General features: G+C 43.9%; 1 protein-coding gene across 9 annotated transcripts in view; it reads left to right on the top strand.

The window, feature by feature from the left end:
• Window positions 1-20,754, top strand: part of DRP2 (dystrophin related protein 2) — a 181,158-nt gene that overhangs the window by 13,252 nt on the left and 147,152 nt on the right. For 2 of the 9 annotated variants that reach the window (XM_073639702.1, XM_073639698.1), the window contains exon 2: window positions 9,741-9,831. Coding sequence is in view for 7 of the 9 variants with exons in the window: in XM_073639698.1 (XP_073495799.1) it covers window positions 9,785-9,831 (47 nt within the window). In the remaining 2 variants the exon portion in view is untranslated. Of the gene's footprint in view, window positions 1-6,698; window positions 6,765-9,324; window positions 9,593-9,740; window positions 9,832-10,969; window positions 11,077-20,754 lie in introns of those variants that run through there. The other 7 variants (XM_073639694.1, XM_073639697.1, XM_073639695.1 and 4 more) reach the window with 7 other exon arrangements.

Below are 20,754 nucleotides of genomic sequence, written 5' to 3' on the forward strand. Positions count from 1 at the left end.
AAATGAAGCAGAAAATTTCTGCATCATTTCTGCATCTCCCTGGCAGAAAAAAATGCATGCAGATTGTGCATGCGTTTTTCCTGCAGAATACATGCGGATCCACATGCGGATTCACATGCGTTTCCGCATGCAGATTGACAAGCGCTTTCCAGGCGATTTTAGCATCACTTGGAAAGTGCTTGACAACTAGGTCACACTATATAAATCCATGCAAACAGCATGGATTTATATAGTGTGACCGGAGAGAGTGTATATACTTACCTCCGATGGCCCGCGCTGTCCTGCTCAATCCGTTCTCCCGGCTGCCGGCAACTTTGAATTGAAAGACCTGCCGACGTCAGCGTCACGTGACCCGTCACATGACTCTGACGTCAGCGCAGGTCCTTCAACTCACTGCAAGTGCCGGGAACCAAGCAGGAGCGGTGCGCGGGCCGACAGATGGTAAGTATATATATATTTTTTATTTTATTCTTGTTTTACAGCTTTTTAATGGTGTGGAGGAGACTCTCCTGTCCTCTACACCCGGGTACCATCCGCACATTAGAACGCACCAATTACGCAAGCACAGATGCAGTCTTGCGGAATTGGCGCGTTCTAATGCAAGTCAATGGCGGCGAAAACGCCGCGTTTACGCAAAATTAATTGACATGCTGCGGATTTTTGAGCGCAGCGTTTACGCTGTGGAAAAATCCGCATCATGGGCACAGCACATGCGGATTTCAATTGGGGAACATTGCTGCCCTTCTACCATGCGTTTTTAATGCGTTTCCGCGGCGTTTACGCAACTGCAAAAACGCCGCGGAAACGCATTAAATACGCATCGTGTGAACTCAGCCTAAGGCATGTCCTGTAATTAGCATCACAGGTGTTTTACAAACTTGTAATCAGTCAGTCTGCCTATTTAGAGGGTGAAAAGTAGTCAATGTTCTGTTTTATATCATGGTGTGTACCACACTGAACATAACACTTGAAGAGAAAATTATAGACAAACATGTTAAAGGTAAAGGCTATAAGATCATCTTCAAACAGCGTGATGTTCCTGTTAATACTGTCGCGGCTCGGTTTGGGAATTCGATCTGCTGACTTGTTGCTGCTTGGTCGGTTCCTCTGTCTGCTGAGCTATTGCATCTTCTTTCCTGTATAAATGCTGATGGTTCCAATTGTCTTTGTTCCTCCTTCTTAGTTTGCTCCTCTCCAGGTATTTTCCATTTTTCCCGTTTTGGTTTGCCCTATCACATTCTGGGTTGAGTTTTATATGTTCACCCTTCACTGCACTTTTTTGCTGGCTATACCTCCAGGTGGACTTATGTTTAGGCCCTTCAGCTAAGGGGTTTACCTTGCATGGTATACACCAGTTGAATTCCTTCTGGGTTGAGTTTTATATGTTCACCCTTCACTGCACTTTCTTGCTGGCTATACCTCCAGGTGGACTTATGTTTAGGCCCTTCAGCTAAGGGGTTTACCTTGCATGGTATACACCAGTTGAATTTCCACAGTGAGTCTGTTTGTTTTTCATATCAGTTTTAGTTCCTTTCTCCTCTTTAGGTTCCTGGGAGGTTATACTTGTTCCGTTTACTTTTGGCTCTCCTTAGCTTTCCCTCTCTACCCTATATGACCACGTTTTAATTTCCTCACCCTAGGTTTTTGTATTTTTCTGCACACTTTCCTCTCTTCTTGTTGGAAGTCTGTTCCGGCCTCCCTTCTGGTTCCTCAGGAGGTGCGAGAAACCCCTTGATGGCCTTTTAGTGAAACAGATCAGAAGTAGTGATTCTGAGCCATGGAGCAAGGGTCTTTCTAGTCTGTACAGGGGCCAATTGGGTGTGGTTGCACCCTGTATTAGGTCTTCCCTTTTTATATTACCCGTGAGTGAGTGTGTGGTAGGTTCATAACAACTACAGCTGCACATACAGTACTATTCAGAAGTTTAGGGTCTATGGGACTGACTTCCCTGGACGTGGCCGCAAGTGGAAAATTGATGATAAATTGAAGAGACAGATAATATGAATGGTAACCAAAGAGCCCAGAATAAATTCCAAAGAGATTAGAGGTGAACTCCAAGGTCAAGTACATCAGTGTCAGATTGCACTTATCGCCACTGTCATGGCCAAAGTGAGCTTCATGGAAGACTACCGAGGAGGAAATCACTGCTGAAAGCAAATCATAAAACAGCGAGACTGTAATTTGCAAAAATGCATATGGACAAGTGACAAAGCTTCTGGGAGGAAGTCCTTTGGACAGATGAGACAAATCTGGAGCTTTTTGACAACACATCAGCTCTATGTTCACAGACGCAAAGATGAAGCAATGAAAAGAACATTGTACCTTCTGTGAAACATGGTGGAGGCTCTGTTATGTTCTGGGGCTGCTTTGCAGCATCTGGCACATGCTGTCTTAAATCTATGAAGGGTACAATAAAATCTCTAGGCATTTTGGAGTAAAATTTGCTGCCCAGTTCAGAAAACTCAGTCTGAGTCGGAGATCATGGGTCCTCCAACAGGATAATGACCCAAAACACAGTGAAAAACATCCAAGAATGGCTGAGAGCAAAGCATCGGACTCTTCTGAAGTGGCTTCTATGAGCCCCCTCCATAATATCTTATAAACACTAACTGCTATCTGCTCTCAGTACGCTGGGGAGCGGGACTGGAGTGGAAAACAACATAAAACCAGGCGACCACAAATAAAATAGAATTAATAAAGGTGCAAATAGAATAAAGAATTTGGGTGCAAACCAAAATAAACGGACAAAACTATGCAAAAAAAACAGGTGCAAAAGCAATGATGAATAGGGGCCAATTAATTTTTGGCACAATTTCTTAAAAGCAGAGCAAAAAAAAAAGGCACCCAGGCCGTAATGTGTGAATATAGCCTTAGAGACACTCTACAATATTTACTTTATTTCCACAATCATTTTCTGACTTGATCCTTACTGTGAAAAACTATAGTACAATTCTCTTGTACTGTAAAACATCTATGGATCATCAGAAGCTACAATTCTTGCTTCATTATGACAAACAAGACTGTTTTTGGCATTATCGAGAACCTGTCAGCTGATTCTAGTTCCCAGAATTGTGGCCATCATGAATTACAGACCGGCTCTTGCATTCTGAACATCTATGTGTTGTGCCTTATTCACACATATGTGTGTCACAGTCCGAGTGAGGGCCATAATGCATGGACTCTCTGTTGGTCTCCTGGCCTGAACTTGAAAGCCACTTATATACCTATGAGGCTGTCAAGTTTCGGTCAGGAGACCCATGGACAGGCCGTGCATCACGGTCCGTACTTGTGTAAGGTGCCTAAGCGTTGTAGTTGTGGGCGAGCTGCTGCTTCTGCTCGCTCTGGCACCCTACAGACAAAGTGTGTCCCCTTCCCGGGGTGCTGCTATGTATGTGGTGCTTCCCACTTACTTCTGGCCTACAGGCCTTCTCTGATTCCAGGATTTCCTCTTCTGGAACTGGTGCAGCAATCAATCCAGGAGACACAGATTTCATAAAAACATTCAAACTTTTACTGGGTAACTGGCAATCTTTACAAACAGGCATAAAGGTTAAGGCAAATCCAGCACGGTACAAGGTATAATAAAATATAACTTTTAATGTAAATATATTAAAATAGCCGCATGGCTCAAGTAAAAAGACAATGGACAAGAAAAACCAACAAATGACACACAAAAACTTCAGTCACCAACCCTGGAGAGGAAGGGTAAACATGCCCAAAATTGCGACCCCCTAGCAAAATGGCAGTGACATATAAATAATTGAGAAAGGAACAATCTCACCATGCGGCTATTTTAATATATTTACATTAAAAGTTATATTTTATTATACCTTCTACCATGCTGGATTTACATTCATATGGTTGGTAGTTCTATTTCTATATTTTGATAAAGGTTAAGGCCCAACAGGTTGTCGTCTTTCCCACAGGTACTGGACAAAACTTCAGCCCTGGTTCTCGGTACTCATAGAGTATCCCTTTTGCTAACTTCCCTAGCACTAGGAGTTCTTCTCCACCACTAACAGTGCACCCGGATGCCATTCCCCTCCACCTCTGAGAGTTTGAGTACATTTTCACCTGCAGCTTAGCAGGCTGGGTTTGCCCAAGGGCCCCGACGTCCATCTCGAGGTTACCAGGCCAGCAAGGGGACTCGCACTGAGGGGTTCTTTGGCAATCCACTGCCCTGAGGATTTAGGTCCATGTTGTCCCTAGCAGCCTTTGATCTGCGACTACTGCTGTCACCTCTCACTGCTTCTCACAACTGACTGTCAGTTCCTGAACTTGACACTAACTCTCACTTCCCTTTCCCCCATCTGGGCAGAACACTACAGTTAACCCTACCTAGGCTAAACTGCAGCACCAGAGGGTTTTACCTTCAGAAAGATACATTCATATAAAACACGTTTAACCCCTTAGAGTGTAAGGGAGCAGACCATCGCCTACACTCGGCCCTTGACACATAGATGTGTGAATGCCTCATTACTCTTAAAAAACCTAGGGCCTGATTCATCAAGACCAGCGTCGTTCACGCCGAACTTGACGAGGGAGTGTGTTGGAGTCAGACACTTCTGAATCATGAAGAGGTGCACACCTCTTCATGAATCTGGAACATCTGACGTGTGGTGTGCTCCTCCGTATGTCACGCCAGAAATAATACTACAGACCCGTAGTTCAAACTAGGCTGGGGATAAGGTGACTAGTCCAAAAGACAGGTAGTTAGATATCCTGACAGGTTTTTCCATGCATGTGTATAGGGAGAGACCTGTCAGTCTTGCTGAGCGAATGGTGAGAAGCTGCCAAGGACCTGCATCTTGGACTAGTCACTTGGTCCCCAGCCACGTTTTCAATTTTTTTTCTCTGAAATGCCGCAGTGTTTCAACAGTAAAACATAAATATTTAGAATACGAGAATTTTTGCTGCTCAGGGTTTTGGCAGCATGGATTGGCTATTCCCCGAGTATTATTGATCTCATTAACTCACGCATCACCCTAAAAACACCATCCTCACTGTCACACATGGTGGTGGCTGCATCATGCTGTGGGGAGACTTTCTTCAGTAGGGACAGAGAAGCTGGCCAGAGTTGATGGGAAGATGGATGGAGCTAAATACAGGGCAATCTTGGAGGAAAACCTGTTAGAGGCTGCAAAAGCTTTCAGACTGGGGCGCAGGTTCACCTTCCAGCAGGACAACGACCATAAACATACTGCCAGAGCTATAATGGAGGGTTTAGATCAGAACATATTCATGTGTGTGAATGGCGCAGTCACAATCCAGACCTAAATCCCAGAGAATCTGTGACAAGACGTGAAAATTACTGATCACAGACGCCTCCATCCAATCTCACTGAGCGAGAGCGAGGGGGCAAAGAAGAAGGGGCAAAATGTCACAGACCCCAAAAGACAGACCCCAAACGACTGCAGAGAAAGCTGGAGAGCCAGACCCCAAAAGACTGCAGAGAAAAGCTGGAGAGACAGACCCCAAAAGACTGCAGAGAAAAGCTGGAGAGACAGACCCCAAAAGACTGCAGAGAAAAGCTGGAGAGACAGACCCCAAAAGACCGCAGAGAAAAGCTGGAGAGACAGACCCCAAAAGACTGCATAGAAAAGCTGGAGAGACAGACCCCAAAAGACCACAGAGAAAAGCTGGAGAGACAGACCCCAAAAGACTGCAGAGAAAAGCTGGAGAGACAGACCCCAAAAGACTGCAGCAGTAATTTCAGCGAAAGGTGGTCCTACAAAGTATTGATTGAGGGGGGCTGAATACAAATACACCTCACAATATTCAGATTTATATTTTTAAATAATTATAAAACCATGTATCATTTCCATTACACTTCACAAATACTCGCTACTTTGTATTGGTATCACAGAAAATCCCAATAAAAACATTTAAGTTTGTGAATGTAACGTGAAAAAATGTTTTGAATACTTTTTCAAGGAACTGTATGTTCCTCACAAAAAAAATGTAGTAACAATTTGTTAGTTTATATGTACCCCAAATTGATTCCCCTGACAAATACAACTCATTCTGGAAAAAAGTAACTTTCCTAACACTACGTCTCTGAAGAAAAAAAAGAAGTTATGGCTTCTAGAACGTGACAATAATACATGAAAAAAAATGGTTTGCCTTAAAGGCCCATACTGGCCGTAACGCCAAAGAGCGGCATAAATGCTTGATTTTACCAACAAAAAACTGTCAGAAAAGCCTTGATAAATTCCCCTTTGGAGTATTACTTGCTGGCTGTATTTCTTTTGGCTTACCTTGTGATTCAGTCCTAGGTGCTCTCGTCTCTTCACCTTCTCTATTAGGACTCGTGCTTTTCCTGGGTTCTCTGTGGTTTTCATGGATAGCACTTGTACTTGTGATATTCTCTAGGACTGTGCACATGTCCAATTTTTTTCTTGGACCAAATGGTGAAAAAAAATTGTGTCCAATTTTGATCTGAGTGTTCAGCAGTGAAGAAGCTCCATTTGCTTTAGGAATACAGGTTTTGCTGGTGTTTGTGTGGACTGTGAGAGGTTAATACAGTGGTATTCTCCAAGAAGTGACCCCTTTTTGGAAACTACACTCCTCAAGGAGTCAATCAATGTGTGTAGTGGGAATTTTGTCCCCACAAATATTTTTTTTTTAGAAATTAGCACAGAATTAATTTTGCATATTATAAGTAGCATTGAAAGTAAATATTTATTTTTTTCCTGTAGATATGGAATTTCTGCTCCCAATATATTGTGTCCAGCCTGTGCCACAGTGAATGTACAGCTCTCCAGGTATTATTCTGGGTTTTTTAAGTGCTCTGCGTGTTGCCCTAACCTTCTGGCTGGACATAGGACAAGGCTCAGGAATCAAGGAGCGCCTTACACATTGGAGGCATAATTTGGGGAAATTCAGAGGTTTTAAGGTGGAAAAATAAGAAAGATTCCACTTTTAGGCCACGTTCATATGTTCAGTATTTGGTCAGTATTTCACATCAACATTTATAAGCCAAAACCAAATAAAAAAAAAAAAAATGAAGACATAAAATACATAATTTTCATCACCACTTCTCTATTTATCACCCACTCCAGGTGGATTTTTTTTTCCCGTTTTCCAGCACACGGATATGGTAAAACCAATGGTGTCATTCAAAAGTACTATTCGTCCCGCAAAAAATAAGCCCTCACATGGCCATATTGATAAAAAAAAGTTCTGCCTCTGGGAAGGAGGGGAACAAAAAACTAAAGCGAAAAAATGCAAATTGGCACAGGAATAAAGGGGTTAAGGTTAAACCCCCCCCCCCCCCAAAAAAAACCATTTTGTGCCAGCAGATTCTTAGACCATAATAAGCCTGTATAGAGCTTATTTTATGTATGATAAGTTTCAGTGATATCATTTTGGGTTACACTTAATGTTTTGTATTGTTTTTTTTTGGGAGATAACATGAACAAAAAAACCTCAGCAATTCTTTTTTTCCTGTTCTTCCCCAGGAAGGACAAATAGCATGTATATTTGATATATTTTATTAATTTTGTGCAATAAAATTCCTTTAAATTATGTACATTTATTTTCTTTGTGTTGTTATATTGAGATACAATTTTATTTTGTTCCTGGGGGACTTTTATTATTCTAGGGCTCAGTTGACTTACTGATTTTAGATGAAAAATTCCAACAAATGGATTTTTTTTTTGGATTGTGGTTAAGCTCCCCTTCTCTGCCAACCATCTACGTTTCGCAGTTGCTATTGCGCGCAGCGTGTATAGGGTTAAGCCGCACAGGCATGGGTGGTGTCAGGGTATGTTAGATCTGTATCACCATGTAATTACAGATGAGCCCCAGCAGCTGCAGTTGTGATAAGTTTATGTGCAGCCTTCCGGTCTCACTGCTACCCAGACGGACACATTAAGGTTATGTTCACACACTGAGTATTTGCAGCAGATTTTTCTGCAGCAAAAAACAGTGTTTGCTGAAAAAAACGATGTGTAAAATACATTAGTTTTTGCATGCATTTTTTATGCTTACGTTTTTTTTCCCATTCATTTGAATGGGTGTAAAATGCTGAAATGCACAGATTTGGAAAAAAAACTTTAAAAAACCCGTTCACACATTCAGTATTTGGTCAGTATTTTACATCAGTATTTGTAAGCCAAAACCAGGAATGGGTGATAAATACAGAAGTGGTGACGCGTTTCTATTATACTTTTCCTCTGATTGTTCCTCTCCTGATTTTGGCTTAAAAATACTTATGTAAAATACTGAAGGTGTGAACGTGGCCTCAATGTTCAAATCTACAAGGAGAAAATAAGCAGCGTGTACATGAAATTTTAGAAATCTCATTGACATTGCTGTGACTGCAAAACACCGGAAAAAAAAATAAAACCAACGTGTGAACAAGCCCTTAGACCAGGAGTATGTGGCGACTTTGGCTGCGGCACAGGACTGAGCGGTCACAGTTTGCTACATGTTGCTGCTACATCGCAGCGTAATGCAGGTGAATGGAGGCGCATTGCGACAAGCAAGTCGTAAAATATCCAGATGGGCCCGACTTTTTTCGACAATGTGACCTAATTCACCTGGATTATTCTGCGATGTAGCGATCTTTGACCTCTCAGTCCGGTGTTGCAACCAAAGTCGGAGTGTAGCCGCAGCCTCAGGGCTCGTGCAGACGACCGTATCTGTCCGACAAAACATTGGATCACACTCGAACCAATGTTCGTCTATGGGGACATCCACATGTCCGAGTTTTTCCTTGGACTGAGCTGGTCCAAGAAAGAAAACGCAGCATGTCTGAGTTGGATCCAATTATCAGATCGTACTTAGCCATGCAAGTCAATGAGTCCACAGAAAAAATCGGACTGCACTTGGATGACATCACGGAGATTTTTACAGACTGACAGAATGGAGAAGATGGAGAATGGTTTTTTTTACCATCTTCTCCTCATCTGACAAAATCGGATCAAACTACTATCACAGAGTGTGATTAGCATTATCGGCCCCATTCTCTTAGATGAGAGAATAGTACCCTGGTGTGATCCCAAGCCTTTATGTTATAACCCGTACATTTTAAACATTGGAGAACTATATAAATTAAAGGCAACATTTTATTCTTGCACTTTCTGCTTTAAAAAAATTTGGTAACATTTGTACACAGTGTAATTTGTTATCAAATAAAAACGTGTTAATTTGTTGAAGCTGAAGTTGTGATAGCGGCGGCAGCAGGTCGTCACCATGTGATGGATACATTTTTCTCTTGTCTATAAATGCTCAGTGTTTATATGGCAGATAACATTGGGGAGTGACTGGAATGTATCCCGGACAATGCCCGGCTTCTTTAGGAAAGGGCACAAGAGTTACAGTCCCCCAAATGACATTCCTCATGGAGGAGGAGGGGGCACGGGCCATCTATGCCCTCTTAAGACAGTTCTTTCTCTCTCTTCTCCAAATACCTTTCTATTCTCCCTTCTACATATTTTACCATTATTTTATGTATAGTTTTTACTCCTTCATCTCTCGCACTCATCTTTCATTTCTTTTCCAGCAGCATCTTTCCTAGCATTGCCATGTCGTCTTCTTCCTAATTGTTTCCTCCTTGGACTGTCTTCACCTTCTAACTCCACTCCAGGTGAGATTCATCTACCAGTAAGAAACTTCTGCAAAGACTTTTGGAAATATGTTAAAACGATACATTATAACTTCACAATCTGCTTAGAATATTAACATTCATTTTCTTGGGATTTAATTCCATTTTTTCTTTTCGTTTTCTCTTGCAGTTCTTATTTTCTAAGCAGACAGAGTCATCTCAGACTCCTTCAACATGAACATCTGCTGGAATGAAATAAAGAAGAGATCTCACAGCCTAAGGTATCAGTGAAATCCATGGATTCCTCTACTGTGTGTGATTGATGGCACAGGATTACATAGTTACTAATGTCCTGAGGAAAGATGTTCTTGTGATGTATTTTTTAATAAGGGTGTGTTCACACATGTTGCTTATTTGAAGAAATGTCAATGACTGTTTAGATTAACTGATATTTTTGTGGCTGATATTTCTGCAACAAAGCTGTCATGTGTGAATATTCACTGAAAAATTGCGCACTTTACATTCTGCAAGCAAATGTAATATCTCTTAATCCCTTCCCTCCGCAGCTAACTTTTTGTTTCTGTGCCTTTGTTTCTTCCCCCCCGTACTTCCGAGATCTGTAACTTTTTTTTATTTTTACATCGACCTTTATTTGTTGTTGCTGGATGAGTTGTAGTTTTTGAATGACACCATTCATTTTTCTCTATAATGTTCTAAAAACTGAAAAATAATTCCAAACGCGGTGGAATTGGTGAAAAAAAACTATTCCACCATTGTTTTTTTTTTGTTTCATTGTTACTATGTTCATTTTGCCGTAACAATCGCTTGGCAAAAATGAAATAAAAAATTGTTTATAAAAATTCTAATCTTATATATAATTGTTTTTGTGTTGCCATTTTCTGAGATCCAAAATTTTTCATTTTTCAGGGCATGTTTTTTTTTGTGCTGAGCTGTAGTTTAGTGGTAACATTTTTGGGTACATAAGATGATTTAATCTTTTTATATTCCATTTTTAGTAATACTATGGTGACTGAAAAACAAACAAATGTCCCACTTTTTAAAAGGTGCAAACTATTTTTCTTTCTTCTTTAAAGCTAAAACACCTAACTTCCTGTGTATTTTGATATCAAAGGGGTTGTCCAGGCTGAGGGTACAAGTCTGCAGTCATTCTACGTGACTGTAAACCTTTGTATCCTCACAGTGCGGTGTCAGGATTCTCCGGTGCTGGCAGCGGGTGGCCGTATGACCACAAGTATGTGATTTGCAGACTTCTGGTCACATTCCAACTAGACATGTCCAGCCTTGCTCAATTCACTTGCATTGAGCGAGGCTGTGCATGTCTAGTGGGCACGTGACTGCGTGTATGCAAATTCTCCACCCGCTCCCGACACCGGAGAATCCTGACAGCGCGCAGTGAGGATGCACAGGTTTACAGTCACATAGAGTGCCTGCAGACTTCAACCTCAAGCCTGGACAACCCCTTTAAGTAGTAGGATGAAACCACCCTAATTTATAATCTAAATGAGGTTAGTAAAAAATCCATGCACCTGCTGCAGAAACTTCTCCGTTCACATGAATTTAACGAATTTTCCGAAATTTCTGCAGGCTTCTTGAAACAGTCTTTTTTTTTTAATTCAGTCTTTTTTTTTTAATTCACGTAAATGTTTGTAAATACTTATATGTAAAAATAAACTAACAGGAGTATTCTAGACACTAGTGGTGGGTATTAAAGTGTGCAAGAATCAGTACGTTAATTCAGACTTTATTTTTGTACACCATTCTGAACTGTTTCTATTTTTCTCTGGCTGTACTACTACATTAAATATGTATTTTTATTTTTTTGAAATTCGTACTGTTTTTCGAATGTAACTATTTATATTTCAGAAAAAACATCCAAAATAATCTACTATATAATTGTCTTATCCCGTCTGTCTGTCTATCTGTCTATTTGTCTGTCTGTCTTTCTGTCTGTCTGTCTGTCTGTCCTGGAAATCCCGCGTCGCTCATTGGTCCGGCAGCCGCCAATCAGCGCCGCGGGATTTCTGAAAAAAGATGGCGGCCGTTAGCGGCTCATGTGGCGGACGGAGATCAGCGGCGATGCAGCGGGGAGATGAGCAGCGCTAGCAGCAAAACTACCCCGACCGGCGCCGCTGACCTCCATGCGGCTAACGTTGGAAGATCAGCGGCTTGGCCCGCTGATCTCCCGACAGCAAGTGTGAACGGAGGACCGGGGAGCGGCGCCGCCGGTCGGGATACTTCTGCTGCGAGCAGCCGCTCATCTCCCGGCTTCTCGCAGCAGAAGGAGCCGCACAGGCAGCGCCGCTCCCCGGTCCTCGCTAATACGGAGCCGCACAAGCAGCGCCGCTCCTGGGCCCATATTAATACGACGCTGATTGGTCGCTGTGGCCGGCCGCAACCATTCAACGAGATGGGCGGCAAATTTAAACGCCGCTCTGCTGATTGGTAGCGGCCGGCCACCGCGACCAATCAGCGAGATGGGCGGCAAATTTAAACGCCGCTCTGCTGATTAATCGCGGCCGGCCACCGTGACCAATGAGCGAGATGGACGGCAAATTTAAACGCCGCTCTGCTGATTGGTCGCGGTGGCCGGCCGACCACGACCAATCAGCGAGATGGGCGGCAAATTTAAACGCCGCTCTGCTGATTGATCGCGGCCTGCCACCGCGACCAATCAGCGAGATGGCCAGCAAATTTAAACGCCGCTCTGCTGATTAATCGCTTCCGGCAACCGCGACCAATCAGTGAGATGGCCAGCAAATTTAAACGCCGCTCTGCTGATTAATCGTGGACAGCCACCGCGACCAATCAGCGATATCGGCGGCAAATTTAAACGCCGCTCTGCTGATTGGTCGCGCGTTGCCGGCCGCGACCAATCAGCGATATAGGCTGCAAATTTAAACGCCGCTCTGCTGATTGGTCGCGGTGGCCGACCGCGACCAATCAGCGAGATGGGCGTCAAATCTAAACGCCGCTCTGCTGATTGGTCGCGGTGGCCGACCGCGACCAATCAGCGAGATTGGCGCTAAATTTAAACACCGCTCTGCTGATTGGTTGCGGCCGCCGGCCGACCGCGACCAATCAGCGAGATTGGCGCCAAATTTAAACACCGCTCTGCTCATTGGTCCCGGCCGCCGGCCGGCCGAGACCAATCAGCGATATTGCCGCCAAATTTTAACAGCGCTCTGCTGATTGGTCGATTTTATCGCCAAATTTAAACAAGCTCTCCGGTCCTCACTAACACAGTTCGCTGATTGGTCGCGGCCGCCACCCGTGACCAATCACCGATATTGCCGCCAAATTTAAACACCGTTTTGCTGATTAGTCGCGGTTGACGGCCGCGACCAATCAGCGATTTTGGCGCCAAATTTGAACACCGCTCTGCTGATTGCGCCCGGTGTACCGCATACATATTCTCAAAGGCCGTGAAGGTAGAGATATACATCCGCGCCGCTGAAAAATCCTCAAATCAGGAACATATAATAAAATCCTTGTTTATTGGTAAATGCCTACGCGTTTCTGGGTGCTCCACACCCCTTCATCAGGGCACCAACAGATATTATATGTTCCTGATTTGAGGATTTTTCAGTGGCGCGGACGTATATCTCTACCTTCACCGCCTTTGGATTTATTCTGATCCTGTGGGACACCTATTGGAGATCCGCTGCAGCTGCTTTTTATATGTTATGGTAGTTGTGTCCTCACACAACCTAACCAGGTGAGAACCACCTTTTTACTATTATTCCCTATGTCTACAGGTGTAACCCTATTGGGCTTTGCGCTCTCTCTCTCTTTGTATTGCATACATATTCTAGCATACCCAATGCGTTACAATCGAGCCACCAGCTAGTAAATATTATAAATATTTTTACACTGAACACTAAGCCTTTATTTTTTATTTTTAAAGGTAGAAAGCGAAGGAGGGAGGAGTGATTTAAATATATATTTACTTTTTCTTTAAATTGTATTTATTTAGTTTTAATCCCTTAAATCATTTATTTGGTATACTGCAATTCTACCGTAACAACCAGCCGCACCTAGTGATAGCATCCCACATTTCGGGGGGGGGGGGGGGTGCAGATGGGAGACGGCGCACATGCACACCAGAAATAACCATTTAAATGCCACTGCCATTGACAGAGCTAGCTAGCTTCGGTCGCTGCTGTTATATGAGGACGCACTACTCCATCCTACATCAGAAAGGGGTTAAAGCAAATCTAGGTGACACATTCCCTATGCATTTGTCACCCAATTTCACAATACAAAATGTATGCATTATTAAATAGATCTTTTAGACCTGATGACACTGGTGTACCCACTTTGAAAATCCTCATCAGAATGGCTGTACAATCTTTTTGGAAACATTTCCCATTTGATATTTCAATCAGCATTCAGGACTCATAAAATGCTCATAATGTCAGGATTCTTCAGACATTCGGATATGGATTTTCAAAGTAAGATTCAGGTCAAGAATATCTACGTATTTAAAGGAGCACTCCAGCGTTGTGCTTTATTGCTTCCTTTGTTAGTAAGCAGTAATGAGTGTACTGAAATACTGATCGCCGTCTTCTGCCGTTTCCAGCGCTGCGCTGCTCCTCTCCTGCATCACTTGTCCGCAGTTTTCACAATCCGGCTCACACAGCGTTTCTGTGTGGATGGAAAGTCACTTTGACAATATTAGCCTATGAGACTCAGGAAAAGTTTCTCAAAGACTTACATTAAGAAAGGAACTAACGTTCTTCAATGTGAGCCCTCAAGAAAGAGCTGCAGTCACATGATGCAGGTGAAGACCGGAACAGCGTTGGGAACGGCAGAGGACAGCGACTGGTGAGTATTTTAATGCGCATATTACAGACACATTGCTGATTGATAACAAAAACGGTAATTAAAAACTGCCAGAGTGGTCCTTTAACCCCTTCCCGACATATGACATACTGGTATGTCATATCTTGTGGGTACCTCCTGCAAATGGTCATACCTGCACGTCATGGCGATCGTGCGAGTACAAGAGCAGTAGCCGAGCTCTGGCTGTCACAGTTAGGGTCCTTTCCATCACTGCCTCCGGCTGTTTTACCCTCTAAATCAGGGATATGAAATTCAAATACACAGTGGGCCAACATTAAAAACTTGGACAAAGTCACGGGCTAAACTTGATATTTAATAAAAAAAACAAAAACCTTAATATTCAATGGGGTCACAGAGGAGCATATCTCACAACTTTACAGAGTAATTTTCCTTTTATTGAAGCCCCTAGATTGCCCTTTCATTGCCCCCATAAAGTATGATGCTAACAAAAGTGCCCCCCCCAATCAGACTATGATACATCCACAGAGAATTCCTCCACAGTACCCTCCACATGTATGGTATGATGACCCTACTGGGCCCCCCCTCAACTCCCCTGACAAAGTATGATGCCCCAACTATGATCCCCATACAATCCTCCACACAGTATAATGGCCCCACATAGTCCTCCATACAGTATAATGGCCCCACATAGTCCTCCATACAGAATAATGGCCCCACATAGTCCTCTATACAGAATAATGGCCCCACATAGTCCTCCATACAGTATAATGGGCACCACATAGTCCTCCATACAGCATAATGGGCCCCACATAGTCCTCCATACAGTATAATGACCCCACATAGTCCTCCATACAGAATAATGGTCCCACGTAGTCCTCCATACAGTATAATGGCCCCACATAGTGCTCCATACAGTATAATGGCCCCACATAGTTCTCCATACAGTATAATGGGCCCCACATAGTCCTCCATACAGAATAATGGGCCCACATAGTCCTCCATACAGAATAATGGGCCCACATAGTCCTCCATACAGAATAATGGGCCCACATAGTCCTCCATACAGTGTAATGGGCCCCACATAGTCCTCTATACAGTATAATGGGCCCCACATAGTCCTCCATACAGAATAATGGGCCCACATAGTCCTCCATACAGAATAATGGGCCCACATAGTGCTCCATACAGTATAAAGGGCCCCACATAATCCTCCATACAGTGTAATGGGCACCACATAGTCCTCCATACAGAATAATGGGCCCCCACATAGTCCTTCATACAGTATAATGGGCTGCACATAGTCCTCCATACAGTATAATGGGCTGCACATAGTCTTCCATACAGTATAATGGGCCCACATAGTCCTCCATACAGTATAATGGGCCCCACATAGTCCTCCATACAGAATAGTGGGCCCCACATAGTCCTCCATACAGTATAATGGGCCCCACATAGTCCTCCCTACAGAATAGTGGGCCCCACATAGTCCTTCATACAGTATAATGGGCCCCACATAGTCCTCCATACAGTATAATGGGCCACACATAGTCCTCCATACAGAATAGTGGGCCCCACATAGTCCTCCATACAGTATAATGGGCCCCACATAGTCCTCCATACAATATAATGGCCCCACATAGTTCTCCATACAGAATAATGGGCCCCACATAGTCCTCCATACAGAATAATGGGCCCCACATAGTCCTCCATACAGAATAATGGCCCCACATAGTCCTCCATACAGTATAATGGGCCCCACATAGTCCTCTATACAGTATAATGGCCCCACATAGTCCGCCATACAGAATAATGGGCCCCACATAGTCCGCCATACAGAATAATGAGCCCCATATAGTCCTCCATACAGTATAATGGGCCCCACATAGTCCTCCATACAGAATAATGGGACCCACATAGTCCTCCATACAGAATAATGGTCCCCACATAGTCCTCCATACAGTATAATGTGCCGAACATAGTTCTCCATACAATATAATGGCCTCACATAGTTCTCCATACAGTATAATGGCCCCACATAGTCCGCCATACAGAATAATGGGCCCCACATAGTCCTCCATACAGAATAATGAGTCCCATATAGTCCTCCATATAGTATAATGGGCCCCATATAATCCTCCATACAGAATAATGGGCCCCACATAGTCCTCCATACAGTATAATGGGCCCCACATAGTCCTCCATACAGTATAATGGGCCCCACATAGTCCTCCATACAGAATAGTGGGCCCCACATAGTCCTCCATACAGTATAATGGGCCCCACATAGTCCTCCATACAATATAATGGCCCCACATAGTTCTCCATACAGAATAATGGGCCCCACATAGTCCTCCATACAGAATAATGGGCCCCACATAGTCCTCCATACAGAATAATGGCCCCACATAGTCCTCCATACAGTATAATGGGCCCCACATAGTCCTCTATACAGTATAATGGCCCCACATAGTCCGCCATACAGAATAATGGGCCCCACATAGTCCGCCATACAGAATAATGAGCCCCATATAGTCCTCCATACAGTATAATGGGCCCCACATAGTCCTCCATACAGAATAATGGGCCCCACATAGTTCTCCATACAGAATAATGGGCCCCACATAGTCCTCCATACAGTATAATGTGCCGAACATAGTCCTCCATACAATATAATGGCCTCACATAGTTCTCCATACAGTATAATGGCCCCACATAGTCCGCCATGCAGAATAATGGGCCCCACATAGTCCTCCATACAGAATAATGAGTCCCATATAGTCCTCCATATAGTATAATGGGCCCCATATAATCCTCCATACAGAATAATGGGCCCCACATAGTCCTCCATACAGTATAATGGGCCCCACATAGTCCTCCATACAATATAATGGCCCCACATAGTTCTCCATACAGTATAATGGCCCCACATAGTCCGCCATACAGAATAATGGGCCCCACATAGTCCTCCACATAGTATAATGGGCTGCACATAGTCCTCCATACAGTATAATGGGCTGCACATAGTCCTCCATACAGTATAATGGGCCCCACATAATCCTCCATACAGTATAATGGCCCCAAATAGTTCTCCATACAGTATAATGGCCCCACATAGTCCTCCATACAGAATAATGGGCCCCATATAGTCTGCCATACAGAATAATGGGCCCAACATAGTCCTCCATACAGAATAATAGGCCCCACATAGTCCTCCATACAGAATAATAGGCCCCACATAGTCCTCCATACAGTATAATGGCCCCACATAGTCCTCCATACAGAATAATGGGCCCCACATAGTCCTCCATACAATATAATGGCCACACATAGTCTGCCATACAGAATAATGGGCCCCACATAGTCCTCCATACAGAATAATGAGCCCCACATAGTCCTTCATACAGCATAATGGCCCCACATAGTCCTCCATACAGTATAATGGGCTGCACATAGTCTTCCATAAAGTATAATGGCCCCACATAGTCCTCCATACAGTATATTGGGCTGCACATAGTCCTCCATACAGTATAATAGGCCCACATAGTCCTCCATACAGTATAATGGCCCCACATAGTCCTTCACATAGTATAATGGGCCCCACATAGTCCTCCATACAGTGTAATGGCCCCACATAGTCCTCCACACAGTATAATGGCCCCACATAGTCCTCCATTCAGTGTAATGGCCCCACATAGTCCTCCACACAGTATAATGGCCCCACATAGTCCTCCATACAGAATGATGGCCCCACATAGTCCTCCATACAGTATAATGGCCCCACATAGTCCTTCACATAGTATAATGGGCCCCACATAGTCCTCCATACAGTGTAATGGCCCCATATAGTCCTCCACAAAGTATAATGGCCCCACATAGTCCGCCACATAGTATAATGGGCCCACATAGTCCTCCATGCCGTATAACGGGCCCACATAGTCCTCCATAAAGTATAATGGCCCCACATAGTCCTCCATACAGTATAATGGGCTGCACATAGTCCTCCATACAGTGTAATGGTCCCCACATAGTCCTCCATACAGTATAATGGTCCCCACATAGTCCTCCATACAGTATAATGGCCCCACATAGTCCTCCACAAAGTATAATGGGCCCCACATAGTCCTCCATACAGTATAATGGCCCCACATAGTCCTCCACACAGTATAATGGGCCCACATAGTCCTCCATACAGTATAATGGACCCCACATAGTCCTCCATACAGTATAATGGCCCCACATAGTTCTCCATACAGTATAATGGTCCCACATAGTCCTCCATGCAGAATAATGGGCCCCATATAGTCTGCCATACAAAATAATGGGCCCCACATAGTCCTCCATACAGAATAATAGGCCCCACATAGTCCTCCATACAGTATAACGTCCCACATAGTCCTCCATACAGTATAGCTGGCCAAATATAATCACCCTCAGGGCGAAATTTGGCCCACCGGCCATAGTGTGACCCATGTGCTCTAAATGTTGAGATCAATAGCAATCAAAGCATTTAGAAGGCTAGGAGATGAGGGCGCTCCCTCTCCCACCCGATCAGCACTCCTGCAATTTAATCATCGGCTGTAGCAACCTGAGGTGAAATAATGACCTCCTGTTATGTCAGCTACGGCGGCAAGGAGCTTGGTCTAAATGACCTTCTGTCGGTGTAACATGGACAGGTAGGTGTAATACATTGCTGTACATGTGCATTGCAATGCATTATACCAGTGAGAAGAGAAATAAAAGTTAAAGTCCCCTAGAAGGGACTAAGTAGAAAAATAAAAAAAGTAAAAAAAAAACCTTTAAAAATCTAAAAAATAAAGAACAAAACAATTGAAAAAAATATTCAGCCAATAAATGCTTATATTTATTTAAAAACAAAAATAAACACAAAAGAACACATATTTGGTATCGCCGCATCTGAAATGACCCGATCTATAAAACTGTCACACTAAAAAAGTATAAAAACTTTGTTTTTTTTACCAAATAGCAGACAAAAAAGTGGAATAAACCGCAATGAAAAAGTAATGTAAATAGAAATGGTATCCCTGAAAACGTCATCTTGTCCCACAAAAAAGAAGCCCCAACATAACTCCATCAGCAAAAAAATAAAAAAGCTATAGGTCTCAGAATAAAGTCACGCAAGAACATTTTTGTTTTTATTATGTAAAAGCTGCAAAGCATGAAAAAACAATATACGGTGTGACGCATCAACCCCGTATATTTTTAGCACCCATTGTTCTCACCAAATAATACCCACAGTAGGCTCCCAGACAGCAGTTATGCAACAACCCATTAATCAGCACATTGTCTGTTTGCCCCTGCTAAGTGAGCACAGGAAGGTGCGGGCCAGGAGTGCTTCGGTCACATCACAGAATGTCCAACAATATGCGATTCACAATATTCACCCCACTTTATAACATTATGTCCCATTAGCTGCATAGGCGCTACGACAACCCCCATGTGGGAAAATCTTGGAGTACGGGGTTGATCTGTCACAATGCTCCCCCTTCCCGGACAGGATCGGCCTACCCAGTCTGCTCCCCGACGGATCAGCTGGAGGAGGTCCACGATTTATGAGGTTGGTAGCAGGTCAGTTTGTCGGCTTAGTCCATCGGCGTTACCATTTTGCTTGCCGGGTCTATAGTGGATGGTGAAGTCTAACGGTTGTAGCGCCAAACTCCACCGTAGTAGTCTGGCATTGTCCCCGGAGACCCGATTAAGCCATACCAGGGGGTTATGGTCCGTTATGAGGGAAAACTGTCTTCCATACAAATATGGTTGGAGCTTCTTGGCAGCCCATACTACTGCCAGGCATTCCTTTTCGACGGCCGCATAGCTGACTTCTCGAGGCAGTAATTTCCGACTCAGATAAGCTATTGGGTGTTCTTGGCCGTCCGGCCCGACTTGGCTCAGTACTGCCCCCAACCCAAACATAGATGCGTCTGTGTGAACAAGGAAACGTTTAGTTGGATCGGGGGCGGCCAATATCTGGGTATTTGTGAGAGCGTCCTTTAGCTGGCGGAAGGCTTCCTCACACTCGGGGGTCCAGGTTACCTGGCGGGGGAGGTTCTTACGTGTCAGATGAGTGAGGGGCTTGGCAATGCTGCTGTAATTAGGGACAAATTTCCTATAATACCCCGCTGTCCCTAGAAAGGCCATGACTTGGGTTTTAGTACGTGGGGTGGGCCACTTGCCTATGGCCTCAATCTTGGCGGGTTCCGGTCGTTGTTTTCCACCCGCCCACCCAATGTCCTAGATACTGCACCTCTGCTTTGCCTACCTGACACTTGTTGGGGTTCAGGGTGATTCCGGCTTTGTGGATCCTATCCAATACTGTCTCTAGGTGATTTAGATGCTCATCCCACGTCGCGCTGTAGATGACG

The sequence above is a fragment of the Phyllobates terribilis genome, unplaced genomic scaffold (genome assembly GCF_046119375.1).
Source record: "Phyllobates terribilis strain yellow unplaced genomic scaffold, ASM4611937v1 Scaffold_7__3_contigs__length_470593459, whole genome shotgun sequence".
NCBI lineage: Eukaryota > Metazoa > Chordata > Amphibia > Anura > Dendrobatidae > Phyllobates > Phyllobates terribilis.